We start from the raw sequence: 13,373 nt of genomic DNA, 5'->3' as shown, positions 1-13,373 counted from the left end.
GGGGGGGGGGGGGGGGAGGGGCGCCGTGTGTGCAAGTATGTTCGCGCCAAGTCGCGTGGTTTGTGCGTGTACGTAGACGCACACGTTCGCGTCCGGTCGCGCTGTGCGTAAATGGGTGATGGCGTGTGCGCATCCGGGCCGGGGCGTAAAAACAGCAGGCTCGGACCCGGGGCACTTGCACCCTGCCCCCGTCTCCGTGTTGAAGCCGTGGGCCGGGGGGGGGGGGACGGGCGGCGGCGGGGTGCCGTGGCGTGCGCAGATCCCACCCGGGGGGAGAATCTATATAAGGCCCCAGCTCGGGCGCCTTGCTGGCCAGGTTCGGTCAAAGATATCTACGAGTAACTCACCCTTGAACAGTTTGTTCTATCTACACATTAGCAAATACAAGGTGCCTATTCCTCTCCCCTCAGTCTGTCCTCGCTCCCCCCCCCCCTCCGCGTGCTCGTGCCCTTCCTCCCTCCCCCCCTTGTGGGTTGTTGGTCCTCGTTCTGACTCCTGCCTCGCGCCGCCCCCGGTGCGCCTTTTGTGTGCACCTTTTGCAGATCAATGATCGGAAAGACCCCCCAACCGAAGGCCCTTTTCAATCAGACCCTCCAGGAGCTGACCCAGACTCGGGCCCCGGTGCCGGCCTTTGAGCCGGGCTGCGCGACGCAGTCCGGCGCGTGCGACGCCGCCGCCGGGACCTTCGCCGCGCGCAATGCCGGCAGCTCATCATCCTGGTCTTCATCATCGCCGCCTCGCTACACCGCCGCCGGCGGTGGCGCGTCGCAGCGCCAGCAGCAGTCCGGCGGCCTCCTGCCGTCGGATGATGGCTGGGCGACCAAGAACTTCGTCGCCGGCCCCGACAGCCCGACCGGCTTCACCAACCAGCGGATTGTCTACTCGCCGGCGTCCTCCACCCGGAGCCACTTCCCTCCGAAGAGCGAGCAGCAGCTGGGCGGCAGCCAGTTCGCGGGGTCCGCTCGGGCGCAGACATTCGCCGCGCCGCTGGCCGAGCCGCTGGCTGGCGGCGCCCCGCGGGCCCAGTACCGTCCCTTTGCCTCGCCTCGGGGCGGGGCCGGCTACCAGCAGCAGTCGTCTTTCGGTGCCTGCAGCAGTAGCTGCAGCTCCGACGCTCTGAGCTGCTCCTCGAGCCTGAACTGCAGCGGCGGCGGCGCCAATGCCATGGGCAGCTGCTCCACCTCGTCGGGCTTCTGCGCGCGTAATGTCAACTCGCACCAGCAGTACTCGGTGGAGAAGTCCGGCAGCGGCGGCGGGGCCGGCGCCTTCGCGAGCAGCCGCAAGAGCGCCATGTGTGACATGGCCCTCTCGGGAGGCGCCACTTGCGCCGGGTCCTCCTGCATGCGCCCGGGCCAGTGCAGCTTCGGCCTGGCCCAGCAGCAGGGCGGCATGCGGCAGAGCTTCGGCCTGGGCGCCGAGCAGCCGATGCTGTCTCGCCAGGATGACTGGATCGGCGGCAGCGGATCGGGCTCTGCCATGCGCATGAGCCAGACCGGCGGCGGCGGCGGCGGCGGCGGCGGCGGCTTCACCACCACCGGCAGCCCGGGCAGCCCGACCACCACCACCTTCCAGGTGGCCGGCTCGCGCGGTGGCAGCCCCACCGCCACCAGCCGCGGCTTCTCGACGTCGACGTCCGGCAAGTTCTCGCGCTCGCAGCAGCAGTCCGGCGGGCTGAGGGGCGGCAGCGGCGGCGGCACCCATGCCAGCCTCTTCTCGCAGCGAGGCGGCTCCGGCGGCTACCGTGAGGAGTACTACAATGCGGCCCCCTCGCCGCGGATGACCGGCGGCCAGCTGAGCCCCGGCGGCTCGCCGGTGGCCGGGTACATGTCCTTCGAGGAGGCCGTGGCGCGGTCGCCGCGCGGGAGCGGCGGAGCCAACCGCCACCTGGAGCCGCTGCACGCCGGCGGCCAGTTCACCAGCCAGGGCTTCTCGTCCTCCTCCTACTCGGGTGGGGGCTTCCCGCGCGGCGGCGGCGGCCTGAAGGGCGGCAGCGGCCGGTCCGGGGGCTTCCAGCAGCAGAAGTGGGCCTCCACCGGGGCCGACTGCGGCGGCGACAGCAGCGGCCAGTACTGCGCCAGCAATGCGGCCAGCTGGTCCTCGGCCGCCGCCCCCGGTGGCGGGTCATTCTCCGGCAGCCCGACCGCCGCCGGCACCATGTCCTGCGCCAAGCTGCCCAGCGGCAAGTGGGGCAGCCCCGGGTGCAACAACGCCGATCCGGCGTGCACGACCAATCGCCGGGTGCAAACCACCGGCATGACCCCCGCCTGCACCAATGGCAGCGGCCGGGGCCAGGCCTTTGCCGAGCCCCTCCTGTCGGCCACCACCCGGGAGGACTGGCATGCCGGGCAGGCGTTCTCCACCTCCGATAGCTGGGCCCAGCAGCAGCAGGCGTCCGCGCCGCTGGCCGGTGGCAGCGGCTTCGGCAGCCACCGCATGATCAAGCAGCAGCAGCAGCAGCAGCAGCAGCACTTTGGCGGGGCCGACCAGTTCCTGGAGACCCCCTTCGAGCGGCTGGGCCTGCACTCGGGCGGGTCGTCGCCACGCTTCGCCGGTCGGGACATGCTGTCCCCCCGGGCTGGCGGTGAGGCGGCGGCCCCGCTCAATGCCTGGTCCGGCAGCGGGAGCACGCGCGTGTTCAAGGGCAACACCAACACCAGCTGGAGCCCGCTGAGCCGCGGCGGCGGCAACACCGCCAACTACGGCGCCACCGGCGGCAGTGCCCCGATGATGACCGGCAGCAGCGCCGGCGACTATGGCTACCTGATGATGGGCGACCCGCTGCAGCACCAGTTCAAGGAGCAGATGCAACAGCAGCTCCTGAGCCGGCCGCCGGCCCAGTTTGCCGGCGGCAGCCGCTGGTCACCGCGCGGCGGGGCTCTCGGCGGCGGCAGCAGCAGCAGCCGCGCGGCCTATCTCGCCCCGGCGGCCGTCGCCGCTCCCCTGAGTGCCAGCAGCAGCAGCAGCAGCAGCAGCAGCAGCAGCAGCAACCTCGGCTCGACGTCGAGCTTCAGCGACTTCTCCGCGTCCTCGACCTCCGGGCTGAACCAGCACCGTTGGGCCGGCGGCCCGACCCAGCGCTTCTACAACTCGCCATACGCCGCGGCCAGCCCTGGGTCCTTCAACCTGCGCGGCGGCGGCGGGCCCGGGCAGTTCTTCCAGCAGCAGGGCCCCTTCCTTGGCCAGGGCGGTGGCAGCAGTGGCCACGCCATGGCCGGGGCCCTCTCCCCGAGCGGCTTCTCGGCCCGCGGCGGCGGGTATGTCCCGTACCAGCAGTTCCGCCACCCGGCGGCGGGGCTCGATGCGGCCGGGGACCTTTCCCCGACGCTGGAGCTCTGGCGTGGCCCGGGCTCCGGGGCCATGGGGCCCATTCACCAACAGCAGCAGCTTGGCGGCCGGACCTTCTTCCACAGTGAGAGTCGCTACCAGCCCCTGTCCATGGGCGCGCAGCAGCAGCAGCAGCAGCAGCAGCAGCTCCCGATGATGGCGGGTGGCCGCAGTGGCGCCGGCTTTTCCTCGGCCCCCGGCAGCCCGAGCAGCATGCGCTGGACCTTCAAGCCCGAGCGCGGCGCCCGGTTCCTCGAGGAGGGCCTCATTTAGGGGGCCCCGGAGAATCTGAGCGCCAGCCCGCGCATTGTGGGCGCCCAGCCGTTCCGCTTCTGAGCGGCGGCGAGAGCGCATCACGCGCCGGCGCGCATGTGTGCGCAAAAGCCATGCATGCCGCCGGCGGAGCAGAAGGGGCGCGGTAGATAAGGGCATGTGAGGGGGGCCCTGTGTTCTGACACGGGGCAGTCTCCCCGCCCCCCCCCCCCCCTCTCGCTGATATTCCCCCTCTGCCTTGGGTGTGTACCTTGGCCCACGGCAGGGGGAGAGGACATCGTCTGTTGGTGATTCTCCCCTGGCGTGGGGGTAGCGCCCTTGCTTTCAGGCGGAAGCGCCTGCACACACACACACACACATACACACACACACACGCTCTCTCCGGTCCACCTCCAGGTGGGCATGTGTATGTCCGCGTGTGCGTGTGTAAAAGTGTGTATGTGCCTGTTTTTTTTTCTCTCCTTCGGCCTGCATGCCCCCCTGGCTCGGCCCCTCGGATTTTGGTATCTCTTGCCGGGCGCGCGCATGCGCACGTCGCCGTTTCCCGGACTCCTCCCGCCCCCCCTCTCTCTCTCTCTCTTGGGAGAGAGAAAAAGCGACGGAGGTCCTGCGTGCCGTGGCTTGCCGTCTGTAAGTCCGGCATGCGTGGCCTTCCCCCCCGCACGCGAGAGGGGCGCACAGGCTCAGGGCAAGACAAAGGCACGCGCGCGCGCGCATCCCGAGAGCAACCAACTGCGCGGGGCGAGAGAGGGCTGTGAAGATACACCCCCCCCACACTGGTGCCCCCCTTTTTTTTTTGTTGTTGCCGTTCTGACAGAGGTGTGGACCGGGGGAGTCTCTTGGCGCTCCCGGGTCCTTTTCCGGCCCAGGGCCAGTTCTTGAGGCGCTGGGATCACGGCCTTGTGTGCGCCTCATTTCCGAGTGTAAGAGTCACGGGGAGAAGGAGCCGAGGGCGCGGGGGAAGGCACACGAGAGTGCATGACCGCGCCGCACAAGGGTCGGGGAGAGGCAGGGCGCAGGGCAGCGCGGATTTGCCCGGGTTCCGAGGAGAAGGCGCCCAACCATCCCCGTGTGCGTATGATCCCCCGAAAAAGGGCGAGCAGGGCGCGGGGGAGCAGCAGGCCGAAGGGCACCCCCCTGGTTGCCCGCTGCACAACGCCGAGCGAGTCGTCACCCATTCGGACCCACGCGCACCCCTTCTTTCCCCCCCCCCCCCCCCCGGGGGGGCCTCCTTCACTTTGTCCTTTGTCTTGTGGGGAGGCCGGCCGCGCGTTTCCCGTGTGCGCGCATGGGGCCATCATGCAGCCATTGAAGGGCCCTCTCGGCCAGACATGGCCCCCTGGGTAGCACTCTCCATTCCCTCCCCTGGTGGCCATCCTCTTTCGCCCGGCGTTGTGCCACGCTTTCTTGACGCCCTGCCACATCGCCCCCCCCCCCCCCTTCGCATGTGCGAACGTGCGTTGTCTCCTCCTTGGGGGAAAGATAGCTGCGCGCATGGTAAGCGCATCCACGCACACGCACACACGCACGCACGCACGCACGCGCAATGCACATGTCCGGTGTAACGAAAGCCTGCGAAATGTTCCCTCGCGAATTGATCAACAGGAGGGGATGCACGCCGTGCAACGGGCGACTCTTCGCTCGCCCCAATCTGCACGCAGACACCCGGGGCGGACCGACACTTTTGGGGCTCTTGCGCGCCATGATGCGCGCCCCGGGAACGCCGCTCGTTTTCTCGTCGCTCCCCCTCCCCACAGTCCGAAGTTTGGGCGGCGTCCTGCAAAGGACAACGGCCATGTGGCGGCCCCGGAGCGAGATCTTTCGCCCCCTGCTGCCCCCCCCCCTGTGGGCGTGGGGGGCGGCCGGGCAATGCACATGGATGCGTCGTTTGGCGCGCCGGCGATCCCACTTGCATCCGCACACACAATATGACAGATGTATTTTTGTGCACCAGCATTCCACACAGGCTCCCCTTTGTCGGCTTGGCTTTTGGTTTCGGAATGCCCTTTTTCGTCCCGCCCGTGACTGCGTTGCCAATCGCGTGTACCACTCTTTGCTAGTGTGTGTGTGTGTGTGTGTGTGTGTGTGTGTGTGTGTGTGTGTGTGTGTGTGTGTGTTTGTGTGTGTGTGTGTGTGGATGTATGTGTGTGTGGATGTATGTGTGTGTGTGTGTGTGTGTGTGTGGATGTATGTGTGTCTGTGTGTGTATGTGGATTTGCAGTCACATGCAGCGCTGTATGCGGCCACATGTTGCCGCCTGTGAGATGAGGCACATCCGACCGCCGGTCGAGCCCCCCTCTGAAAGAGCCACTTGTGCGTTTGCACCGGCACCTCGGCAGGGGGAAGAAGAGAGGGGGCCGCCAATTGTGCCGCACAAGAGCGTCCCGATGTGTCAACCCGCACACAGTCAGCTCGGCGTGCTGGCCAGCCTTTAAAGGAGCAGCTTGGGGGAGGAAGAAAAGGGCGAACGAGGAGACACCCACTTTTCAAGCTGGCTTCCCCCACTCCCTCCGCCCTGTCTCGCCCCCTGGTCCTATCTCTCCCTGCTTTCGAGAGCGGCGCCGTGTGTCTTCCCGATCCCGAGTCCCCGAGAGCGCCCGTGTGTGGGCGAGGTCAATCGCGGCACGAAGGGAGGCGCAAGGGCCGCTCTCCCTCTCTCTCTCTCATGCCTGACAAGAGACGTGAACGGCGGAATATCGCCAGGCGCGTGCTTGCTCGGGCATATATCCAGCCTCCCTTTGTCGAAGTACCTCCTGTGTGAGGACGCCACCTACAAAACCCCCCTCGCGATGGCTTCCATCCGGCCCTCCCCCACGCGGGTCCTTTCCCCGGGCCGATACACACCCCGCGTGCGGGGATGGGAGGGAGGAGGAGGACGGGTCGCTGCGTCGTGCTGCACCTGTCCCAAATAGATTCTCGTCCGTCATGCTGCACGATTACGCGCCATCAGCTGGGGGCTGGGCGGGGGGAGGGACACCCTGCCCGGTTCCTGCGCCCCCCCAACTGCGCACGCGGGAGGCTCTCGATCGCGAAATGTGCCACTTCAGCCCTGCTCCACGGGGAGGTCCGCTGGAACCGCGCGCCGGCCGTAAAATTAAACGCCGGCAGTCGGGGGAGCCGGGCGAGCGGGCAAACGGGCGGGCGGACGGGCAGAGCGGGCAAGTGGCAAGAGGAGGGCGGGGGGGGGCACACACTTTGCCCCATCAAGAGGAGGGATGTCTATTGCTCATGCAAGGCGGGGGGGGGGGGGTCTAGGGGGAGGGACAAAAGAGGCCGCCCGGCCTCGGAAGGTCACAGGAGAGGCAGGGACGGCCGCCATCAGTCAGGGTGGCCGCGAGCGCCAGGCGTCACGGGGCTGGGAGAAGGACCCGGCCGACCGGAAGGCGGAGGAGTACTGCTGCGAAGAGCCGATGGGCCGCCGGCCGCCGGTGGACGCGGTGCTGGAGGCCGAGGCGGCCGTGTGTCCCCAGTTGCTCAGGGGCCGATGTGCCTGCCGCAGGGGAGGCGGGCCGCCGGGGGGGCCGGGACTGGGGCGCGGCCGCGGGGCCGTCCCCACCCCGGGAGGCTCCAGCCTGCCGCCGGTGCTGGCCATGACGGTAGCCACACACCCGGGGTCCGCGGCCCGGCCGGCCACCGACCGAACGCGCCGCCTCGCGGCCGCCGATTGCCGCATGGTCCCGGTGTCGAAGTCAAACTCGTTGTCCTCCTCGCCGTACAGGGCAAAGTCATCGTCCGAGTCCGAGGACAGGGAATCCTCCCCGGCGGCCGGAGGGCTGGGCGGGGCCTCGCGTCGGCGCTTCAGCACCTCCAGCATCTGGCGCTCGCGCTCCTCGCGCGTGCGCGGGGGGCGCCGCCGAGGCGAGCCCGCGCCCGGCGCCCCGGGCTCCGTCAGGTCGACAAGCTCCCCCTCGGCGGCGGCGGCGGCGGCGGCGGCAGTGGCCGTGGCCGAGGCCGCGGTCGCCAGTGGCCGTGTCGACAGGAGGGATCGCATGGGCCCGGCAGCGGTACCGGACCCGGGTGCCGGTCGCGGCGCCTCGGTCACGACCCCCCGCTGCTGCCGGCTGAAGGTCATCACCGGCATGTGGCCAAAGGAGGACGTGGGGGCCGGCTCGGCCGCCCGCTGCCGGCCGGCAGCAAGGCCGTCCTTGGTGTCGGCCTGCTCGCCGCGGCGCTGGCTCCCACGAAGGGCGCAGGTCGCGGCGAACGGGTCAAACCACGAGGGCGAAGCCATGGCCGGGATCCGGGCGCCGGACGAGAGGGCATCGCTTGCGGGGGCCAGGGCCCCGAAGGGACCCGGCGCCTGGCCAGCATGCGGCCCATGCGTGATGACCGGCCCCCCGGGGCGCGTGAAGTCCACCACCTGCGCACTACGGAAGCCAAAGGGACTGTCAGCACCGGCCCCGGGCCCGGGCTGCGAAGTGCCGAGCCGAGACGCCTGCCGGAAGCCGGTGGCCTGGCCACCGGCCGCGACGCCGCCCAGACTGCTTGCCCGGACGAAGGACCCGCCCGGGCCGGCGCCGGCGCCGGCGCTGGTGCCGCTGCCGCTGCTGGCGCTGGCGCTGCTGCTGCTGCTGCGGCCGAAGGCCGAGGAGGCGCTCTGGAACCCGGAGAAGGTCTCCCCCCCGGAGGGCTGGAGCCCCGGGTCGCCATGGCCATCGCCCGCATCCAGCAGCCCGGCCGCCAGGCCGAGGGCCCAGGCGTCGCGCGGGTCGGCCGCACCGGGGCCCTCGCCACCGGAGGCCGCCGGGGCCGAACGCTCCTCCCCAATGAAGGCCCCCAGGTCGGGCGCCAAGTACCCGGCACAGGAAGCGGCAAAGGCCCCCGGGGGAACCGGCCGCCGGAGAAGCCACCCAAGCCCATGCAAAATGGCCGGAGAGAGGGTCGGCGGGGTGCTTTGGCAAAAGGGCGTCCCAGATCGAGCCAACACCGCGTCCAGCTGGTTGCGACGGCTCAGGGACCGGTTCCGGAAGGCCGCCACATCCGGAAGCGGGCCCAGCCGGGAGGCACGTGGCCCGGAGGCAGCCGGCTCCGCCGGCGGCCCGGACTCCAACCCGGCGGGGCCCAGCTGCGCCAGGGCCTGCTGCATGAAGTGCGCGGATTTGAGCAGGTGCGACCCGCCGCACCCGGCCGCCGGGAAGTTCAGGTCCCGCAGGAACCGCGACATCGGCGGCCACTGCGACTCGCCACGCGAGCAATGGTACGAGGAGGAGGTCAAGTAAAGGCCGGCCTGCGCGCGCGTCATGCCCACATACAGCAGGCGCAGCTCCTCGCACAGGGAATCCTCGGCGGCTTCGACATCACCGCCGGTCGAGGCATTCACCGTCAGCCGGTGTGGAAGGAAGCCCTCCTCGACACCGGCGATGAAGACCACCGGCCACTCGAGGCCCTTGGCCGAGTGGAGAGAGCTCATGGCAACGGCCTGCGGGCGGGCGGGCGGGGGGGGGGGGGGGGGGGGGGGGGGGGGGGGGGGGGGGGGGGGGGGGGAACGAGCTGGTGAGGATGGGCCCGACAGTGGAGGGGAGCGAAGGTGACAGCGGCGGCGGTCGGGAACCAAACGAACGCACATTCAGGGCCTGGCCACGGCGCTGCTGGGCCTGGTGCTCGAGCTCCCAGCGGGCGAGCATGGCCGCCAGGGCCAGCTGGTCGGGCGACAGCTGCGACGCCGTGCGACAGACGCCCGGAAGGGAGGCGCCCGCATCGGGCCCGCTGCCAGAACACCAGCAAGACCCGGTGGCCGGCTGTGTGAAGCCAGCCCGGTCGCTGGCCGACTGGGAGAAGCAACCCCGCGCGGCCTGCCTATCGAAGCCCGAGGCCCAGGCAGTGATCTGCTTGTCGAGCTCCGCACGCCCTAGGGATGGCAAAGCCCCAGCCTGCATGGTCAGCGCGAGCCGGCGAGAGGCGGGCAGATGGCACACAGCACGCCGGCGCGCGGGGGCCCGGCAAATGATGCACCCCGCCCGGCAGGGCCCGCAGGCCACGCACCTCCACACTCGCTGGAGATCGGCTGGCCAGAGCGCGACAGGGCCGTGTCAACCAGGGAAAGCAGCCGCGCGCCCACCGACTGGCCGGTGGCCCCGACCGGGGGCGATGCTCGCAGCAGACCCGCCACCGCGTCCACCACATCCAGGAAGGGGTTGAGGCGCTCGCGCAGGGACCGGCGCTCAGCCAGCCAGCCAGCCAGGGCGGCCGGCGGGATGCCGGCTTTGCCGCCGATCGGCTCCGAGGGGGCGGCGGGCCGCTGGCCGGCCGAGGCACGGAGCACATCGAAGGCATTGCGCCCGACGGCAGGCGTGCCCTCGCCAGCCTGGGACCCCGGGGCCATGGGGGCGTCGGGGCCGGCCACGCCCACGGCCACGGCGACACCCACCCCCGGGGCCCGGTCGCACAGCACCCGCGCCGCATCCAGCATGTTGGCACCGGAGCCCGGGGCCGGCAGGGACCCAGCCAGGATGCGCAAGTCGTCCAACGCCGAGGGGCCGATCATCCTCGACGGCGAGTTGACCGACTGGCAGAAGGCAGCGTCTGCGGCGTGCGCGCGAGGGCGTTTTCGTGGGTGTCAGGAGGGGGGGGGGGGGATTTTCGAGGGCACCATGGCAGCCACGCAATCCATGCGATGCACGCCGTGCACAGCCGGCAGGGGGGAGGGGAGAAACACGCGCAAAGGGCCCGCGGGAGGGCGAGAGCAAGGGAGGGCACACGGAGGGGAGGAACAGTCATGGGTCAATGGGCGTGTGTTTCGGGCAAGACCGGCGGGAGGGGAGGCGGAGCGCGAACGACAAACGCACTGAGCCGAGCCCGGGGAAAGATGATCTCGGCCGCCGAGCGAAGCCCGGACTCCGCCAGAGCCAGGAACATGCCCACGGCCAGATACCCGTGGAGGACGCGCGCATCGGCCGACCCGAAGGCCGACCGGTCAACCCGGGTGTCGGAGCTCCGCGTGTGGGGGATGCCCAGGCGGCTGAGCGCCTGCTCGATCTCCTGGAACTGCCGGTTCTCGCGGACCAGCACGCACATGTCCGAGAAGCTGAGCAGCCCCTGGCTGGCCTCAATCAGCCGCTTAATCTCGCACCCGATGAAGGTGGCCTCGGTGCCGGGCGTGGACAGGCTACACACGGCCACCGGCGGCCCGAGCGAGGGACACAAGCCCCCCGGCAGGGGGGCCTGCGAGGCGAAGGCGCCCCGCCGGGGCAGAGCCTCCGCCGGCACGCTGCCAAAGGCCGAGCGCAAGTCGCGCTTCTTGCGCTCGGTGTCTGGCCCGCAGAGGATGCAGGGGGGGGGGGAGAGGGGGGGTTAGTGTCGGCGGCGAAGGACAATCGAAGCAGCCGGAGGAGGCACCAAGAGGATCACAGACAAGGCGCACCTTGCTCGATGACAACCCGCGAAGCGGCCACAATGCAGCCGCTGGAGCGGTAATTGGTGCCGAGCTCCACCGTTCGCAGGGCCGCCCCGTAGATGCGCCCCAGGCCGCGCGTCAGATGGTGGACATTGGCTTTGCGGAAGCCGTAGATCGACTGGTCCGGGTCGCCGACGATGGTCAAGGCCCCACGACGCCGGGCGGCCCCGCTTGAGGCAATCTCAATCTCCGGAGAGGCCTTCACCAGGCTGGAGGATGCCCCAGTGGGCGAAACCACGCGCGTGGTCTCGGCCCCTGCCAGGAGACAGGTCAGGGAAAATTGAATGTCACATGTATCTTGGAACTTCGGGCGACGGTTGCAGCGGGGGAAGGAGACACAGGGCCCAGGGTGGGAGAGGAGGAGGGGAGAGGGGGGGAGGGGGGGGGGGAGACTGTCAGCGAGCGGCAGGGCAAGCCCACAACCGAGCGGCACAAGGCAGGACACACCTCGTCAACCAGCACATGGCGAACGCCCTGCAAGACCTCCGGATGCTGCTTGAAGAGTCGCTCCCCGAGGATGAGCGAGTCTTCGAAGTCGATGACATTGGCTTCGCGACAGCGGGCAGCATATGCCCGGTACGCCTGGGAGAAGGTGGCGAACTCCTGGTCATACTTGGAGGCCGACAGGGAGAGATAGTCCTCCGGGCCGCGGGGGTGGCGCTTGACTTCGGTGATGAAGGCCGACAGTTGGTCCAGCGGCAGGCGCTGCCCAAGAGCCGAGCACACGTCCAGCATGTACCGTCTGGAGGTGTGCTCATCGATGAGGCGGAAGTTGGCCTGCAGCCCGACCAGCCGATGGTGCAGCCGCAGGAAGTGGTTACACACATTGTGGAAGGTGCCGATGATGATCCCCGGTGGGAAGGAGGCCCCGAGCAGGGCCCGCGTGCGGGACTTCAACTCCTCGGCAGCTGGCGCAGAGCCGGGCGTGTCAGATGGGGGCCAGGCATCTGCGGCGGCGAGCGAGGCGGGCAGGAGGAGGGGGGGGGGGGGGGGAAGCCCGGGGGGACGAGGCATTGCCGCGTCCAGAAAGCCCGATCAAAGGCAAACCCGGAGAGGAGGGCAGAAAAGCAAAGGGCCGGCGAGGAGGCCGAGCGACAGGGAGCAAAGATGGACCAAGCAACCTACCTTTCTTGGTGAAGGTCACCATCACCAGCGAGGCCGGCGGCAGTCGACACGCGGACAGCAAGTACGCCAGGCGGTGAGTGATGGTGCGTGTTTTGCCGGTGCCCGGGCCGGCGAGGATGATCAGCACGCCGTCCGGATTGGCCACCACCGCGGTGCGCTGCTCCTCATTCAGCGACCGCAGGAGGTACTCATGCTCCGGGGCCGGGGGCCGGTCGAGCGGCAACGGGGCAGCCGGCCCGGCAGCATCGGCCGGGGCCGGCGGACCGATCGCCGACGGGGCGACGCCGGCGGTTGCCTGCTCGGTCGCCCCACCGGCCGGCCCGGGACCCTGCGGCTTGGGCGCCAGGAAGGACGAAATCGGCCGAGTGCCTGGCGGGGCGGGCGTGGACGCCGGCCCCGGCCGCCGTCGGAGGCCGATCGGTCGCATTCTCAGAGCAGGGGGCACGGCCGCAGGTTCGAGCAGCGGAGACGGAGAGAGAGAGAGAGAGAAGGGGGGCAAGGAGGGCACAGAAACCGAAAGAGGGGGGAGGGGGGGGGGTCAGCGAGGAGAGAGTGTGGCTGCGGCGGGGTGCCCGTGAGCATCCCCGCCCTTTGCGCCCCCCCTGACAAACCGCCCGGCTGGCGATCTCCCTGGTGGACGAGGATGAGAAGTCTACATTGGCGAGGGGCGGGGGGGGCGTGACGAGTGGACTCCGGCCAGTTCCGTGCTCTGGCGCTGTGGTTTCCCGCGCAGCCCCATCCGGTGCTGTTGCTCCTCGCCCCGGCCGCGACGGACGGGGCGGGAGGGCCACAGGCGCCCGGCCTTCTGCCAGGGGGGCTGCCGGCGTGTGGCCCGGGTGCGCTCGCCAGGCGGCACTTCGTTGGGACTTGGCGCCACTGGACCCAAGTCACATGGACATGCTCGATTGTGGGGGGAGAGAGAGAGAGGTGTATTTCCGGCCCAAGCTCCGGGCTGAGGGCCGTCCCGTGGCTTTGCGGACATTGTGGGGTGGCATTGCCCGCCTCCTGGGGGACTTCGGTCACCGATCGGCGATCAGGCGCCGGGCGGCCTTGATTTCAGAGCGACGCTTCTTCCCTCTCAGCCGGCGCTCGTTGTCGACTTGGGCACTGGGGGGAGGGGCATGGAACAAAATTGGACCATCCGCCAAAGGGGGAGGGGATGGGCGAAAGGAAAGACGGCGGGGGGGGGGGGGAGGGCGGCCATATCCTCCACCCGGTAGAAGACGGGAGCGAGACAGAGAAGCAGGCGAAAGTGGCC

The 13,373-nt window shown here is 69.9% G+C and overlaps 3 protein-coding genes across 5 annotated transcripts in view; 1 reads left to right on the top strand and 2 right to left on the bottom strand.

Moving 5' to 3' along the window:
• Positions 1-324: 324 nt before the first annotated feature.
• On the top strand, positions 325-3,597 carry H696_04489 (hypothetical protein; the record flags this gene model as incomplete). The annotated part of the gene is made up of 2 exons (XM_009498370.1): positions 325-388; positions 543-3,597. The coding sequence occupies exon 2, from the start codon at positions 547-549 to the stop codon at positions 3,595-3,597; it is 3,051 nt and encodes a 1,016-aa protein (XP_009496645.1). The 5' UTR covers positions 325-388; positions 543-546.
• Positions 3,598-6,919: 3,322 nt separating this feature from the next.
• Positions 6,920-12,542, bottom strand: H696_04488 (hypothetical protein; the record flags this gene model as incomplete). Its single annotated transcript, XM_009498369.1, has 7 exons — positions 6,920-9,016; positions 9,162-9,445; positions 9,580-10,119; positions 10,383-10,847; positions 10,958-11,294; positions 11,438-11,898; positions 12,116-12,542. 7 exons carry the CDS (start codon positions 12,540-12,542, stop codon positions 6,920-6,922), a joined length of 4,611 nt encoding a protein of 1,536 aa, XP_009496644.1.
• Positions 12,543-13,024: 482 nt separating this feature from the next.
• The window catches only part of H696_04487 (hypothetical protein), a 2,097-nt gene continuing 1,748 nt past the window's right edge, over positions 13,025-13,373 (bottom strand). For all 3 annotated transcript variants that reach the window (XM_009498367.1, XM_009498368.1, XM_009498366.1), the window contains one exon: positions 13,025-13,222. In XM_009498367.1, coding sequence (XP_009496642.1) covers positions 13,135-13,222 — 88 coding nt within the window. In that variant the 3' untranslated portion in view covers positions 13,025-13,134. The remainder of the gene's footprint in view (positions 13,223-13,373) is intronic.

The sequence above is a fragment of the Fonticula alba genome, assembly GCF_000388065.1.
Source record: "Fonticula alba strain ATCC 38817 unplaced genomic scaffold supercont2.7, whole genome shotgun sequence".
Lineage (NCBI taxonomy): Eukaryota > Rotosphaerida > Fonticulaceae > Fonticula > Fonticula alba.
Note: the sequence above shows the minus strand (reverse complement) of the source record. Positions and strands in the feature narration are given on the sequence as shown.